Consider the following 13,988-nt stretch of genomic DNA (forward strand, 5'->3'; position numbering starts at 1 on the left):
TTCAGCATGTATTGTGCTTATTATTTATCAAGCTAAATAAAACACTGTGCTGATATCTTTTGGGGGGGTATTTTGTTTTTAGGCATCCTGCTATCTAAAACAGGGCAAATTTAAGCAAGCGGAAACTTTATACAAAGAGATTCTTACTCGCGCTCATGAACGGGAATTTGGCTCTGTAGATGGTAAGAAACTGAGTCCCTAGATTTGTTTCATTCTTGTAGTTATTATGAAATAAAATCTGCAGGAAGTTAATTGTATCCTGATTAAAATTGTTGTCTGCTTGAGGTAGACTTAAGAAGTCAGATTATAGATGCATTGAAGTACATTCATCATAAGAAAGCATTTAGATACAGCAGTCACATTTGATTCAAAAGGAGAGTTTTTCTTACGTGAGGTAGACTTGGTAGGTTTATGTTTTATGGATTGTATTTCTGGCATAACTTATCTTACACCCAACCGAAACCAATTTTGGTATTTTTATAGAGGCAGAAAAATGTATGTCGCTTTCCAGTCACAGGAAGACATCACTGCAGGATTTTTAATGATATAATAAATACACTGTTAATGTGAGTCCTCCATTAATACATTTAAAGAATGGGGAAAATACCCTTAAATTGTGAATTACACTGGACATTGAAGTCAAATGCATTTTATCAACTATAAATCACAGTGAATTTTCATTGCATTCCATGACAGTAGCATATGCACCACTTAGTAGATGTCAAAACAGTTGTTATGATAAAAGAAATAAATGTGTGTTTTCTAGCACAGAACTAGGCACGTGACAAATCGATGGCAGCATATACCGACTTCAAAGCTTCTCAGAAGTAACTGTTTTTAAGTTCAGATAAGAAAAGCCAGACTTGTAAAACTAGAAGAGATGCATGTTTTATTTATCTGCTGCTTGTAGTATGGACAGAGTAAGCTTTTTTGTGGTGGTAAGAGTATAATTCCCTGGTTCACAACTTCATTTCAGAAGGGTGAAAATCAAACAATGAATAATTTGTAGTTTTATACTTCCATAAAATATTTTATTCTGTTTCATCAGATGAAAATAAGCCTATTTGGATGCATGCAGAAGAGAGGGAAGAATGCAAAGTAAGGCCATTGTCCTAAATCTTTTTTGGAGCTTTTACTTATTTAAGTTACAAATCAGTTATTTTTCTTCAATGTTACTTTTGTTTTAGGGAAAGCAAAAAGATGGCACATCTTTTGGAGAATATGGTGGCTGGTACAAAGCTTGCAAAGTTGACAGGTGGGTAATTTCTTTACAGGACCAACAACGCGGCAATACCCAGTATCCAGAAATGTCAGATTAAAGCACGTTTAAAAATGAAACCAAACCAGCTGCTTGCTTAGAACTATAAAAACTATAGTATTAAAAATTCAGGCCCCAAGACTGGGTTCCCGGAACACAGTAGCAGTTTTCAAGTCCCAAGGCTGCTTTTATTCTATGCTGGTTAGATCTAGTAAGTGACATAAAAATTCACCAGTTGTGTTCTTGGCAGTCCTTCACGTGGAAGCATAGGTCACCCTTCTTCCTTTTTATACTGTTGGTTGGCATACAAGCTCTCCCTGCCCCAGCAAGACCTCTAGAGAAGGCCAGAAGCAAAAAGGAGACTGTGCAAATAACTGAGCCCTGAGTTTTCTAGCTGGCACAGCAAAGTTAAACTGCCCCAATTCAGCATTATTTGAGTTTCTAAAGCTTGAAGAACATAGTTCTCTGTGAATGAGAACATGTACTTTAAAATGGCAGAAGAGAAACAAGGACTTCAGCTTGGATTATACATGGTGAAATATTTTTTTTGTTTGCTTTAATTTTGTTCATTAACTGCCTTTTTTTTAACATGCAGGTGGTACAATGTAAGAAAAAACCTGCACCTAGTACTGATAATGTTCAGTGAGGGTTTTTAGTTTCTTCAGTGTTTGAATTCTTGTATTTAACAAGCAACAGAACCTTTGTACTGTTGAAATCTGCTCTTTTTTCTCCATCCTGAACTTTGGGTGCAATGCATTTTGTTGGCTTGTTTTTCGTGTACTAGTTCATTCTAATGCATGAGGAAATCTTTTCTCTGCTGTTACTGGAGCAAAACTTTATGCAACAATACTGTGAGCTAATTCTCATTGTCTCATTGAAACAAAAATGTCTTGTTGAAGTGTGAGACTTGTTAATGGAATGTGCAATTTTTTTTTTCCTTTATTGTTTAAGTGTAGTTTGAATGCATAGAAACTGCAAATAGGTATTAAGTAAAAGCTGATGAAAGGAACTGTTAATTTGTTTTGTGACTAAAACATGCTACAGTAATGGTCACTGTATGCATGAGTAGGCATATTTTCTGGAAGCGTCACAATTATTGAGTTGGACACACTCAGATTGAGCTAAATTTTCACCTAAAGATGCATCTGAGAAACATGAGGCTATAGCACTCCAGTTTTCTCTTGAGTAGATCTAGAGGCTAGTTACTAACTTCCACTTTCAGGGCTGTTGACTAATCATAGTGTGAGCCGTTAATGCACTTTGAAAGGGGTTAACAGGTTTTTCCATGTACATGAAGTACAGTATAGTATATTTCAAGAGAGACTTACTAAATAATTACAAAAAATAAGATAAATACTATATTAATTCAAGTTTTTATTAGTTTGTGAATTGAGAAGAGTTTAGTGTGTGTGTATATATACTTTTTTTTTTCTTTAAATAGTCCAACAGTAACAACTACCTTAAAGAACCTTGGGGCACTTTACAGACGACAGGGCAAATTTGAAGCTGCTGAAACATTAGAAGAGGCAGCAATGAGATCTCGTAAACAGGCAAGTATGAAAATTCGCCTTAGTGGTATTTCTGCATTGTGGTCATGCAGATTTTCAGCTTCAGTATCAGAACAACAACTTCAACTGCTTTTCAACTTCAGTACATGCAGAATATGTAAACTTTTAGCTATTGAATGTCTGGTGCCTGGTGTTGCCCTCTAATTTCAGTCTGAAATGGTGATAAACCGATGCCACGTTAACACTTGCAAACTGGTTAATTGCTAGGGCAGTGGCACAGTGTACCAGTGGCATGATTCAAATTGGGGGTGAAATTATGTGGAAAATAGAAGAGCAGAAAACACTGTGTCGGCCAGCAGCACTCAATTGGCTACATGTCCTGGGAGAGACTGTAGCCAGGGGAAAATGGAGAGTTTCTGTTGATAATCTCCTTTGCCAGTAATGCTGTTCTATTTTTAATAAGGAGCTGTCAAACTTACAAATGTTCTGTTTCTGCATACAACTGACTGACTGGTGCAGACCTTTAGAAGACCGTTATAAATTTATTATTTCTTGTTTCTGTTGCTTCTGCAAACTGATGGGATGGGTATTACAGTTTAAGGGGGGACTGTTCTTACAATGTGGAGAAGTTCTGTGCTGTCTCTGTGCTCTCCAGTCTGCTGTTCAAGTAACCCTTTCTCAGTCTTAGAAGGTGGGAGACAGTTTATTTTTGTTGGGGTTTTATTGGCTTTTTGTTTTTCCTTTCCCTTTTGGATGATTTGATACAATGTCTTTTATAAAAGTACGTAAGACTGGACAAGCAATCATGGCTTGTCAGTCAGTGTTAAAATGGAAAGCAAAATAAGAAAATATAAGTGAATAAAAAAAACCTTGGAAAGTTCAATTTTAGGGTTTTTTAATGCAATAGTAAATAAGATTTATATTTTTTCAGAAGTGGTTTGTTTTGTTTGTTTGTTTTTTCTTATATATCTATGTAAAATTCTAAATTCAAGTAAACTGACTTAAGTGATGGACCATATCTTTATTGATAATGTACTGTTTTATTGGTTATACTGATTTTAAGTTGTATTTTAAAGAATGATACTGCAGTGTTTTTTATATCTATATATCTATATATATCTCTCTCTCTATAGAGAGAGATATCTATATATCTATATATCTATATATATCTCCTGGCAAACCTCATGCTCTTCTAGTGAATTCAGCCACAGTTCCCATTGATACAAGGTGGCATAAGTTCTTTCTTCCACAAAAAATGATGGAAAACTTGTGGGTGTTTGCCAAGTAAATGCAATGGAACTGGTAAGAGGAAAGTTTCAATCTGGGAGAAAGGTTCTTCAGCAAGGAAAATTCAAGAGGGGCGGAATAGTTGATACAGATACTTTCTTTTACTGAGGATGATTTTCACATACTTTTACTGAAGGTTCATTTTCCATGTGTCTCATTCAAATGTGATTTGAAAATCAGAAATGAATGTGCACTGCACCTTAACATACTTGCTTTGGTTCTTAGTTTTACTGTTGCCATTACTCATGATAATTTTTTAGTGTGAACAGATACAACCAGGATAAATTGGCATAATATAATAGTAATAAGAAGACTGGAAGAAAACTTAGCTTGTAGTTATGTTTGTTTCCTTTTTTTAATATAAAAAAACCAAAACAGAGCACCAACTTTTCAAGTTCAAATTTTTACTGGGAAGCTTGGAATTGATTACTTGGGAATTAAGGGAGGATCTTGCTATTGGAGAAGTCTCTTTTGGAGTCCCTGTTTAATCAGCCCACTCCTGGCTTGCCAGCACCACTGCAAAAACTGTTCCTTGTCTTCATTTTCTGTAGAGCCTGCTGGAGGCTTGCTGCTGCTACTTTATTTTTATTAAGCATGCTTCAGCTTTTCACTGGTGCATCATATACCACCTATACCGTTATACCATAATATATCACATTACACACAGCACTAGATTTGGACCTGTAGGAAACAATGCTGTCTTACTAGCAGTGTTTTAACACTACCTTTCTATTCTAGGTCATTAAAGTAAAGGAGGACAGACAGGGTTAATGCATTTCCCCTTTTGTGCTAAAAGCAGAGAGGTACTTTTGTTCCCAGGTGTGGAAGAGCATCAGTCCTCCACAGCTCTGTTCTCCTTCATGCATGTTTTGTTTGCTTTAGTTGCTGGGATGTATATGCTAGATTTTGAAGACCAGTGAAGTTCTTTGTCCTTGATCTTTCATGACAGAATCGAACAAACTGGGAAAGTGCAGTTCCCTGTCCCTTTTTTTTTTTTTTTTTTTTTTAACATGTGAGGTAAATGAGAGACAATAGCTTTGGAACAGAGCCTAGAGTCTGTATGTGATACATCACCTCCTTAGTGGCGATTTTAAGTAGTTCTATGCTTTTCGTGTTCTGTGCTGCCTTTAGCACAGATTGGTGCAAAATCCATTTTGAGCCTATCCTTCTCTGCTGTCTGAGAGCTCTAGCCATTTTTCTGTGCCATACAGCCACGTGGAAGTGAAAACACATGATCATTATATGTTGGGTTCATGCTTCCTTGTGTGTAGAATTCCATTAGGGAGGGCTGTTCTGCTCCTCAGTGGAAAGCGGCTATATGGGAACCAAGAACCTGATTTCTCCATGCCACTAAACCAACTTTCATTCTTCTTCATGCACTTTACTTTTAAGAAGAATTTTGGCATGATACTCACTTTCTGTATTGTGGTAGACTTCATGGATTTGTTGCACAGATCCCCTGCTGCATTTGCTGCTAATGCTGCACAGTGAAAGATGCAGAATATTTTCTTGTAAGGCATTCATCTGGCATCTCTTCCTGTCAGCAAATACTGTTTGTGATGTGGAGCAGGTTTATTATAAAGAAAGCAAAACTGAAAATAAGTGTGATTTGAGCTTTGTTACTTTCTAGTTTATGTGTTAGAGATTTTGCCTTTATTTTTAGTGCAGGATTTTCATAGAAGGTAGTTTAGCCCTTTTAAGATATTTAAAGGATTATTTGGTAATTGATAAGCATTCTTTAACACAAAGCAAACATATTTTGTTGACCATATATTTAGTCTGTTCTATTACAAGCTTATTTTCTTTTTGATTTCTTTCTGAAGGATACATTATACTACTGTGCCAAGTGTGATATGTCAGTATTTTTAAATAATACAACCTGCGTCTTAGGTATTAGGTACTCAGACACCTGCAACGTTCTTTCCAAAGGTGGGTGAATACTGCACCGTTTGATAGGAGGAAAACTGAGAATTGTATTGACTGTTCATGATCTGTAAATTGCTTAAATATTAAGCTGATGGCCAGATGGCTTCAGGTAAGTGACATGAACACCACGAGGCTTTGACAAGTGATAGGGAAGAAGGAAAAGAATGGCAAGTCACTGAATTCTCAAACTACCAAACTGTCTGTCCACTTCATGCTGTGTTGATTCCTGCAATGTATAAAGGGCAACTCATCTGCACTTTGAAAACAGAATCAAGGTGATGGAGTTACAGATTGGTTTGACTTCTTGGTATGGTTATTGTGTGTAAGCTGTAGATTAATACAGCTTGTAATAAAATAGAACCTTTTCCCGTTTTATCTAATTCTCAGGGTCTTGACAATGTTCATAAACAGAGAGTTGCTGAAGTGCTGAATGACCCTGAGAGCATAGAAAAAAGGCGAAGCCGAGAAAGCCTCAATGTTGATGTGGTAAAGTACGAGAGTGGTCCTGACGGAGGCGAGGAAGTGAGTATGAGCGTAGAATGGAATGGGGTAAGTACAGTACACAGTTTAAGAAAATAGCCTAGATAAATTATCACTGTAACAAATATGGTTGTCCATTCACCAGCCTATCGTGTTTTCAGTAGTTTCTTGGTTGATCTACTTTGTATTTTGTAATTTTGCAGAATCAATTAAGAAATGAAGAATAACACTGTTTATCGTAACATAATGGAAAAAAATTGTAATATTTTAAAATTTTAAAACATCCTTTCTGTGTTGTTGCCCTGAATGGTGAAATTTCTTCAAGAATCCCAAGCAGTTGTATTTAAGTTGTTTAATGCTGATTGAGTGTCCTGGTTATGGTCTGGTGTACAATTGCTTCTCAGTGGTTTCCTTTTACTGGCAGAAGTATTCTGGCAATTAACTTATTTTTGCTTTTGTCCTTTTGATGCTATATTTGCCCGTATTTTAAATGTTTCTTTAAAAATACTGCATCTATTGAAATCACAAAGAACATTTGCTATGGAGATGTATTAAGTGTTAGCAGTTTTAAAGTAAATTAAAGTGATCAGTCTAACATTAAATAATTCCAATCTCCTCCTTACCCAACTTGTTAGAGGAAAACGTAACTTTTCAAGTTGCTATACAATCCATTTTAAGAGGCAGTGCCATCACATAACAACGTGATAGTAACTTCACATTTCTTAAGTGAAATATTACTATCACTTTCCTGTATTTCGAATTTGACTGGAGTCAGGGCTTGTTCCTATTTGTTTCCCATAGATTGGCTTCACTGTATAATACTGATTGTCATAAAGTAAAAACATATATATAATGTGATTACATATGCATTTTTCTAACCATTGTTTTCCTTTAATGTGAAAGACAGTGCAAGCTTTCAGTTATTGATCTGGCTTATGTAGTTGTTCGCTTCTGTCACCAGCTTTCCCATGCTTTATCCCATTGCTGGCAATGGCATAAAGCATATTGCACTGTTAACTAACTTCCAGCTGCAGTTATGCTGAAAATATTGTTAGATTGTAAAAGTGGTGTTGCCTACTTTTGCTGTATGGGAGGGGAAGTAGCCTACTTTGCAATATTGAGTGTTCTAAAGTTTCATTTCTCTTACAATAGCAATCTTTTTTTTCTTCTTTTTTTTTTTTTAGCCACATGAGACAAAGTTTAGCATTCCAAAGAAACCTTGATAAAACACATACTGCTTTAGCCTTAAAGGAGAATGTTCTTTCCATCTTTGCTTTTGTATCTTTATTATTGTTTTCTTGGCATTGGTGTTCTCAGTGCCAAGACAGTCAATCAGCATCTATTGTGAATAACAATGCATCATTAATAAAGCCAAAGTAAGGTTGGATAACTTTTTTTAATTCTCATTTTGCCCATTCAGCGTTAGAACTGTGTACTGTACTCCTCCCTTAATTTTCGCTGTACTTTGCATGACTATATGTTCTAAATGGATTAAACTTTTTTCTGTTATTGACATTACTTAAACAAGCATGCAGGTTTTGGATTGAAAGGGCCTTCTGTGGAAAAGCGATAGACAGTATTTCTAGGTCAATATTTGAATCAAACTCAGTGATAAAATTTGTTGATCTGAAAAATTAAATTTTGACCTCTCAGGGCAAACAAACTTCTCATTTTTAGTGTGCTGAAGTGGCATTGCTTTATTCTCATCTTCGTTATTTCTTTTTTCCCCTCCTAAGAGAAGGTATTTTGTATTACATGTTTTACATAAAGTGGGCAACTCTCTCTCCCTCTACCCTGCTAGTGTTTCTATCTCAGTGCTGTTCATCCCTCTACTTTATATCGTGTAGGTTTTTTTACCCTTGTGTGTTCCCTCCAGACAAAATACTCTGATTCATAAAGTATAGTAGAATTTTTTACTTCTGTGTGCAGAGCCTGAATAGAGGCCTGCCTTTTTCATTTAAATTCTTCTGAAGTGGTCAAGCTGACTCATGTTCTTGGCTGTCAGAGAGAATAGGTGGAGTGTGTAAAGCAACAAACTTCAACGAAAAATTTTTGTTGGAAGATTGATTGTAATTAAGTGACTTCCATATATGATGTAATCCATATTAAGGATTATATGCTTTGATGCAATGTCTTACACTCTTACAAAAAGAACTGAAATACCTCTTGAAGTAAATCTGCCATTAACTATTAAAATGGACATGTTAAGTGAGGTTGTATAGTGCATGTTTACATGTTTTGTATGAAGTCCATCCCTTAAAGTTACCAGAAGATACTTGAAAATGCAAAGAAATACTTGGTCTTAAAAATTCAAGGTAGAAATCCCAAGATTTGCATCCCTTATTATATTTGTATATAAAAAATGACAGTGGGTATCTGAAATTGGCATTTTTGTGAAATGATCTTGCAGCCAGTTGCAGGACAGATAAAAATCTTGGTGGTATGATAGTGCTTAATTTAAGATAATGTTCTTAGTGTGAGGAAGTATATTTTCTTATTCTAACCCATATGCTTCAAAAAGACAAGCTTTTGGGCACATAAGTCTGCTTTCAGGTGTGAAACGAAAGCAGGAAATTTCACTACCATAGACTAGCTGGTAAGAGTTGCTCTTGTTTAATAAGAAGTGTCGGACAGTCAGAGGGGCATTGTGGCAGACAGCTACAAAGTACAGGAGATGATGATGGTGGGGAGGTGTAAGCAAAAGTAATAAGGTGATTCTCATTCTGAGTGACATAAAAATTGGTGATTAAACTTTGCCATAGAAATGGATATCTCTTGTGACTTTTTGTTTGTTTATGCTGGATTTAGGAATTTTTTTTTTTATCCTAAGCTCATGTTTTAAAGGTGTTTTATTAGTCATGCAGTGAGTGTTTAACTTGGGAGTTCGATGTTTTTATTTCAGATTTGAAGTACCCAAAAGCTTGTCTGCTTATTCCTAATGTGCTAGTTAGCATAATAAAAGTTATACTCCATACCTACCAAATTTGTCTTGCCTTTGTTCTTTGGATCATTATCACTACTATACATCGCTGGTTTAAGACCATAGGAATAATTAGCCTTTTCACTGATCTAATACTTCCAATTGGAATTTAGACTTCAATTTATTCAGTCCTGCAAAGCTGAAGTCTGTTTTTAAAAGTGCAAACAATATGTGCACTTTAGTTTGAAACATAAGGACTCAGTTAGATTTTGATCTTCTGATCACTTGGTAGCAAGGCATTTTGCCATTTCCAAGAATAATTTTAATTACTGTTCATTCAGTTGCTATAGGTAGAAGATCTCAAACAGTTATCTTAAGACTATCAGTAATGGTCTCCGTACTTACACTGAGAATGGAAAGTGTGTAAATTGAACCACAGCTTATTTTTAAAGGTGGATTCTTTCAGCTGCCTCACTGCATTAGGGAAAGTAGAGAAGTTTCCACTTGGATTATATATGTATACACACAGATATGTTCTAAAAAATACTCATGAAACTGAATTGACACAGGTCAGTTCAGTTCTAGTTCCTTAAAGGAATGAACAGAATTTTGTCTGGAGGTTAGGGGAAGACCTCTTTCTTCTTGCAGTTTTGTTTCGAGGAAAATTCCTGACAGAAGTTAAAGCTGAAATTAATGCACCTTGCTCTGTTCCTTTCTTCTGTTGTTTTTTTTTCTTTATTTTTATTTTTGTGTTAATGTCAGCTGAAAAAAAAAAATCCTTTCTTTGTTTACAAAATGTAATACTAAAGCTATCCCTTCTTAAAGGTGTGTTGTATTCTATACAAATTCTAACTTAAAGAACGCACAGCATCATTCATGCTCGTTTGTAAGTCGCCTATTAGTGACATAGGCAAAACTGTATAAAGATGTACATTCTGGTGATTGCAAGGGCCTGCGCTTTGTCCTTAAGGGCAGTCCAAATACTCTGGAAAAAATTGTTTTGAATGTGACCTAGAAATACTGTAAACATAACTGTTCAAAATTGAAAACTGTTGAATTTTTCCCAACAGTTTCATTCGGTTTTTCTCTCTCCATTTCTGACAGGCCTAGATGCCTTTTGTGATTCTTATACTGTCTCCTGCATGACGGGCGTGCACCATCTTCAAGCTTTAACTTCTCTCTTCAGTACTGACTGCTGTGTTTTAGCAAACCCCTTAAGATTCTTGTCAGAGCTACACTTCCCTGTAAACTGGCCATTCCTTCAGTGCTGGTGTCTTTTTTTGGTTTTCTATTTCTGTACATGTGTAGCTTTGCCAGATATGTATCTAGTCATACAAAATGTTATTACAACCATTTGCTGTGTAATACATTAGTTAAAAAAAAAAAAGTAACAATGAACTTTATAAGTAGCTGTTCACTATGGAAAAAAGGTAGTTAAAAGTATCACACAAGGTATTATTGAAATGGCATGATGGTGATCTTTACAGGAGAAAAACAAAACTCGTAAAAGTAAGGCATGTTCTCCAAGTGCTTTAAAATGTATTTAGAGACCTATTACATGGTTAACATCAATATGGAACTCTGGATGTCTTCACTTATGATTATTCTAAAGTAGCGTTGCTGTTTAGTCTTTGTGTGAGATTTTGGCAATTATGCTTTTCTCTACTAATCTTGGTGTTCAGTGATTTGTGTATTTGTCTTTCTAACTTCTAATAAACTCACTCCAACTCAGGTGTCTGTCTTTGTCTGCTTAGTAGTACTTTACTTTCTTTTACAATTCTTCTTTCATAATCACGTAGGATTTCTATGCTTCTTCCAGCAGGAAGTGGTCATTTCTAATCTTACTAAACTTGGGTTTAAGAGTAAAACATTTAAAACTAGAATTGTGGTCAGTTGGAAGTTTCTTTGGATCAGCACAGCACTGTAAAACATGAATGCAATGTATGAAAAATTAATTTCACCGTGTTTTACATTTTCTTTGGTGAACGTTAAAACAAAGCACAGGAATTTAACCATACGTGTTTCTGATCAGAAATATTTTTGTTTAAGGATTTTAGGATTGATTAAACATGTTTGCAAGTAATGTAGGTGTTTAGAAAGAATAAAACACTTTTTTTTTCTTAGACTGATGGAATGCTTTTGCTTGGGGCTTGTACTCTGTTAACCACAGTGGGCTCATGAAATGATAACATGGTGATGGTGAATTGTTTGACTACTGTGGTGGGTTTTTATTAATTATTATGAATCATGGCTTGAGCATGTTTTCACATTTTAGAAATCTTTGTTACAGTTTGGAAGGAACCCTTTTGTTTTGGTAAAGTTGTAGCTTTATGGTATTATGTGTTTAGGTAATTGTACCAAGTATATATTAATAGCAATAAAAAAAAAAATTTCATCAATGAAATGTTTTTGAGCCAAGTTTGGGGGAGGGCAACAAACTCTTGCAGTTTCACATTTGTTCAATTTTTTTCAGGATGGCACTGGATCTTTAAAACGCAGTGGTTCCTTTAGCAAACTTCGTGCTTCCATTAGACGCAGCAGTGAGAAGCTGGTTAGAAAGCTGAAGGGAGGAAGTTCACGGGACAGTGAACCAAAGAATCCAGGGTAATTATCTATTCTTAGCTGTGCTGGTGTGCCCTTATTCTGTGCCCCCACTGTAGCCTAGTGTAGTACCTAGGGCAGTGTTTTCTTCTCTGCTTAGCTAACTGCATATCATACAGATTTATACCTTAAAGAAAAACAAAATAGGAAATCATTTCTTAAACTACAATGAAAGTTCTGTAACATCTAAGGAATTATATTTGCTTTTAATAACTTAATTTTAACGGTGTTTTTTCCCTTTTTACTGCTTTAGCCACTTGAAGAATAGAAAAGCCTCATAGAACTATTGATAAATGTTAGTTACCTGCAAAATTCTCTTTTCACACAGCAGTGAAGAATAATAAATGATACTGATTTATAATAAAAGCTTGAATACAGTAAACCCACGACTAACATTCCTGATATAGCTTAATATCTTGATAAAGCTTTATATATTGCTGTGGGTATAAAGAGAATTACCAACTTGAGCCCTTCTCAGTTTCTATTTTTGGAAAACCCAGATTTCAGAGAGCAGAGGAAAATGTTGAAAAACTTGAACCTAGTTGTGCATCTCATTAACATTTTGGCCTCAGTGAAGTCAGTGGTAAAAATTCAAGTTTTAATGAATCTGACTTCTCACTCTTTCCTATTTACCATATGATTATGGATTTGGATGTATGTAATATTTCTCATAAATGCGTAAAAACATCATTATTGGCTGCTGCAGAGAAGCTGAAATGTTAAAATGTACTACTGTTTTTCATCATGACACTCGAGGGTGTTCCCCCTCACCCCCAACATAATTGCAATCAGTTTTGCAGGGTTTTTTCCCCTTGCTGTGGAAAACTGGAACTCATTTAGTTGACAGGAAACTGTATGACAATGTGAATTTGACCTTACGCTTTAAAACGGTTAAATTGGAGAACTTGGAGTAACTTCTGATGGAGCAACTGGATCTATGAATAATATAGTAGATGGTGATGATGGTAATACCCGAGACAGTGGTCAGGAGGCTGGGTCTCAATGTGTTTTTGTAAGTGCTCCAGTGAAGTTTTGCTTTATTGGTTTTATGCGGCTGTAAAACATTGTGTACAGCTGCAGTACACGTAGAATCCGCTGCCTCACATATCTGTTTCAAATTCAGCCTGATCTGATTTTTAGAATTGTTAAAGTTTCACTCTCAGCTGCCAGAGGCTTGACGTTGAAGGCACTGAATCAAGTTTAAGGTCAAAAATCTCTTTGCATTTATTGATACACCATTAAGAATGCCTCTGAGATGATAGATTGGGAATAAACTGTGAAAAGCATGTGATTAGAAGAAGGAAATATGTAAATGTAAAATGCTTTAGGGAAAACAAGCAAATGCAAGCCAAAATAGAATAAAAGGGATTTCCTTCTTTGTCTTCAGTATTAGCATTTTTATACATTGGTTTTCTGTTTCTATTCAGTTCTGTCTAGAGTTCATACATCAGAGTTCAGGTATATTCTTGTATGAATAGATGCATATATTCATAGCTAACTTTGCATTTTCTCCTCATTTTTGTGAGACATGGAAAGGTTTTCAGTTTCTTAAAAGCCAAGAGTTTTTATTCCTTGTTCTCTGTAGTAAATAGAGCTAACTTTTTCTGCAGGTAAAGTAACTCTGTGATTATAGGTGTAGAAAATTATGCTTACATATAACTGAAGACATTTGGCTTTGCAGTGTCCTGTAAGAACTCCTCTGCCTTTTTATTGTCTGCACTTCAGTAGCATTATTTGACCAACATAGAAGTAACCTACCCACATTAATTATATTGTGGGGTCTGTATCACCAGATAAGATTTCCTCGAATAAAGACATTAATGTGAAACAAATTTGAAAACAAAGCAATATCTTTCTTGCTTTCCCTTTTTGACAAAATATGTTTGTTTTTTGGATGTCACTGTAGTTCTCAAAGAATAATTTATTCTTAAAACTTGCAATAAGTGTATTGTGTTGACAGGCTTTTATGTAGATATGCACGTTGAGTGTGTAAGACAATATTACAATT

At 35.3% G+C, this 13,988-nt stretch overlaps 1 protein-coding gene across 6 annotated transcripts in view; it reads left to right on the forward strand.

Moving 5' to 3' along the window:
• Positions 1–13,988, forward strand: part of KLC1 (kinesin light chain 1) — a 48,547-nt gene that overhangs the window by 27,085 nt on the left and 7,474 nt on the right. For 2 of the 6 annotated variants that reach the window (XM_050898439.1, XM_050898441.1), the window contains exons 9-14: positions 83–182; positions 1,049–1,098; positions 1,188–1,255; positions 2,700–2,808; positions 6,367–6,528; positions 11,853–11,983. In XM_050898439.1, the coding sequence (XP_050754396.1) occupies positions 83–182; positions 1,049–1,098; positions 1,188–1,255; positions 2,700–2,808; positions 6,367–6,528; positions 11,853–11,983 (620 nt within the window). Of the gene's footprint in view, positions 1–82; positions 183–1,048; positions 1,099–1,187; positions 1,256–2,699; positions 2,809–6,366; positions 6,529–10,483; positions 11,111–11,852; positions 11,984–13,988 lie in introns of those variants that run through there. The other 4 variants (XM_050898440.1, XM_050898442.1, XM_050898443.1 and 1 more) reach the window with 3 other exon arrangements.

Source organism: Gymnogyps californianus, chromosome 5 (assembly GCF_018139145.2).
Source record: "Gymnogyps californianus isolate 813 chromosome 5, ASM1813914v2, whole genome shotgun sequence".
NCBI lineage: Eukaryota > Metazoa > Chordata > Aves > Accipitriformes > Cathartidae > Gymnogyps > Gymnogyps californianus.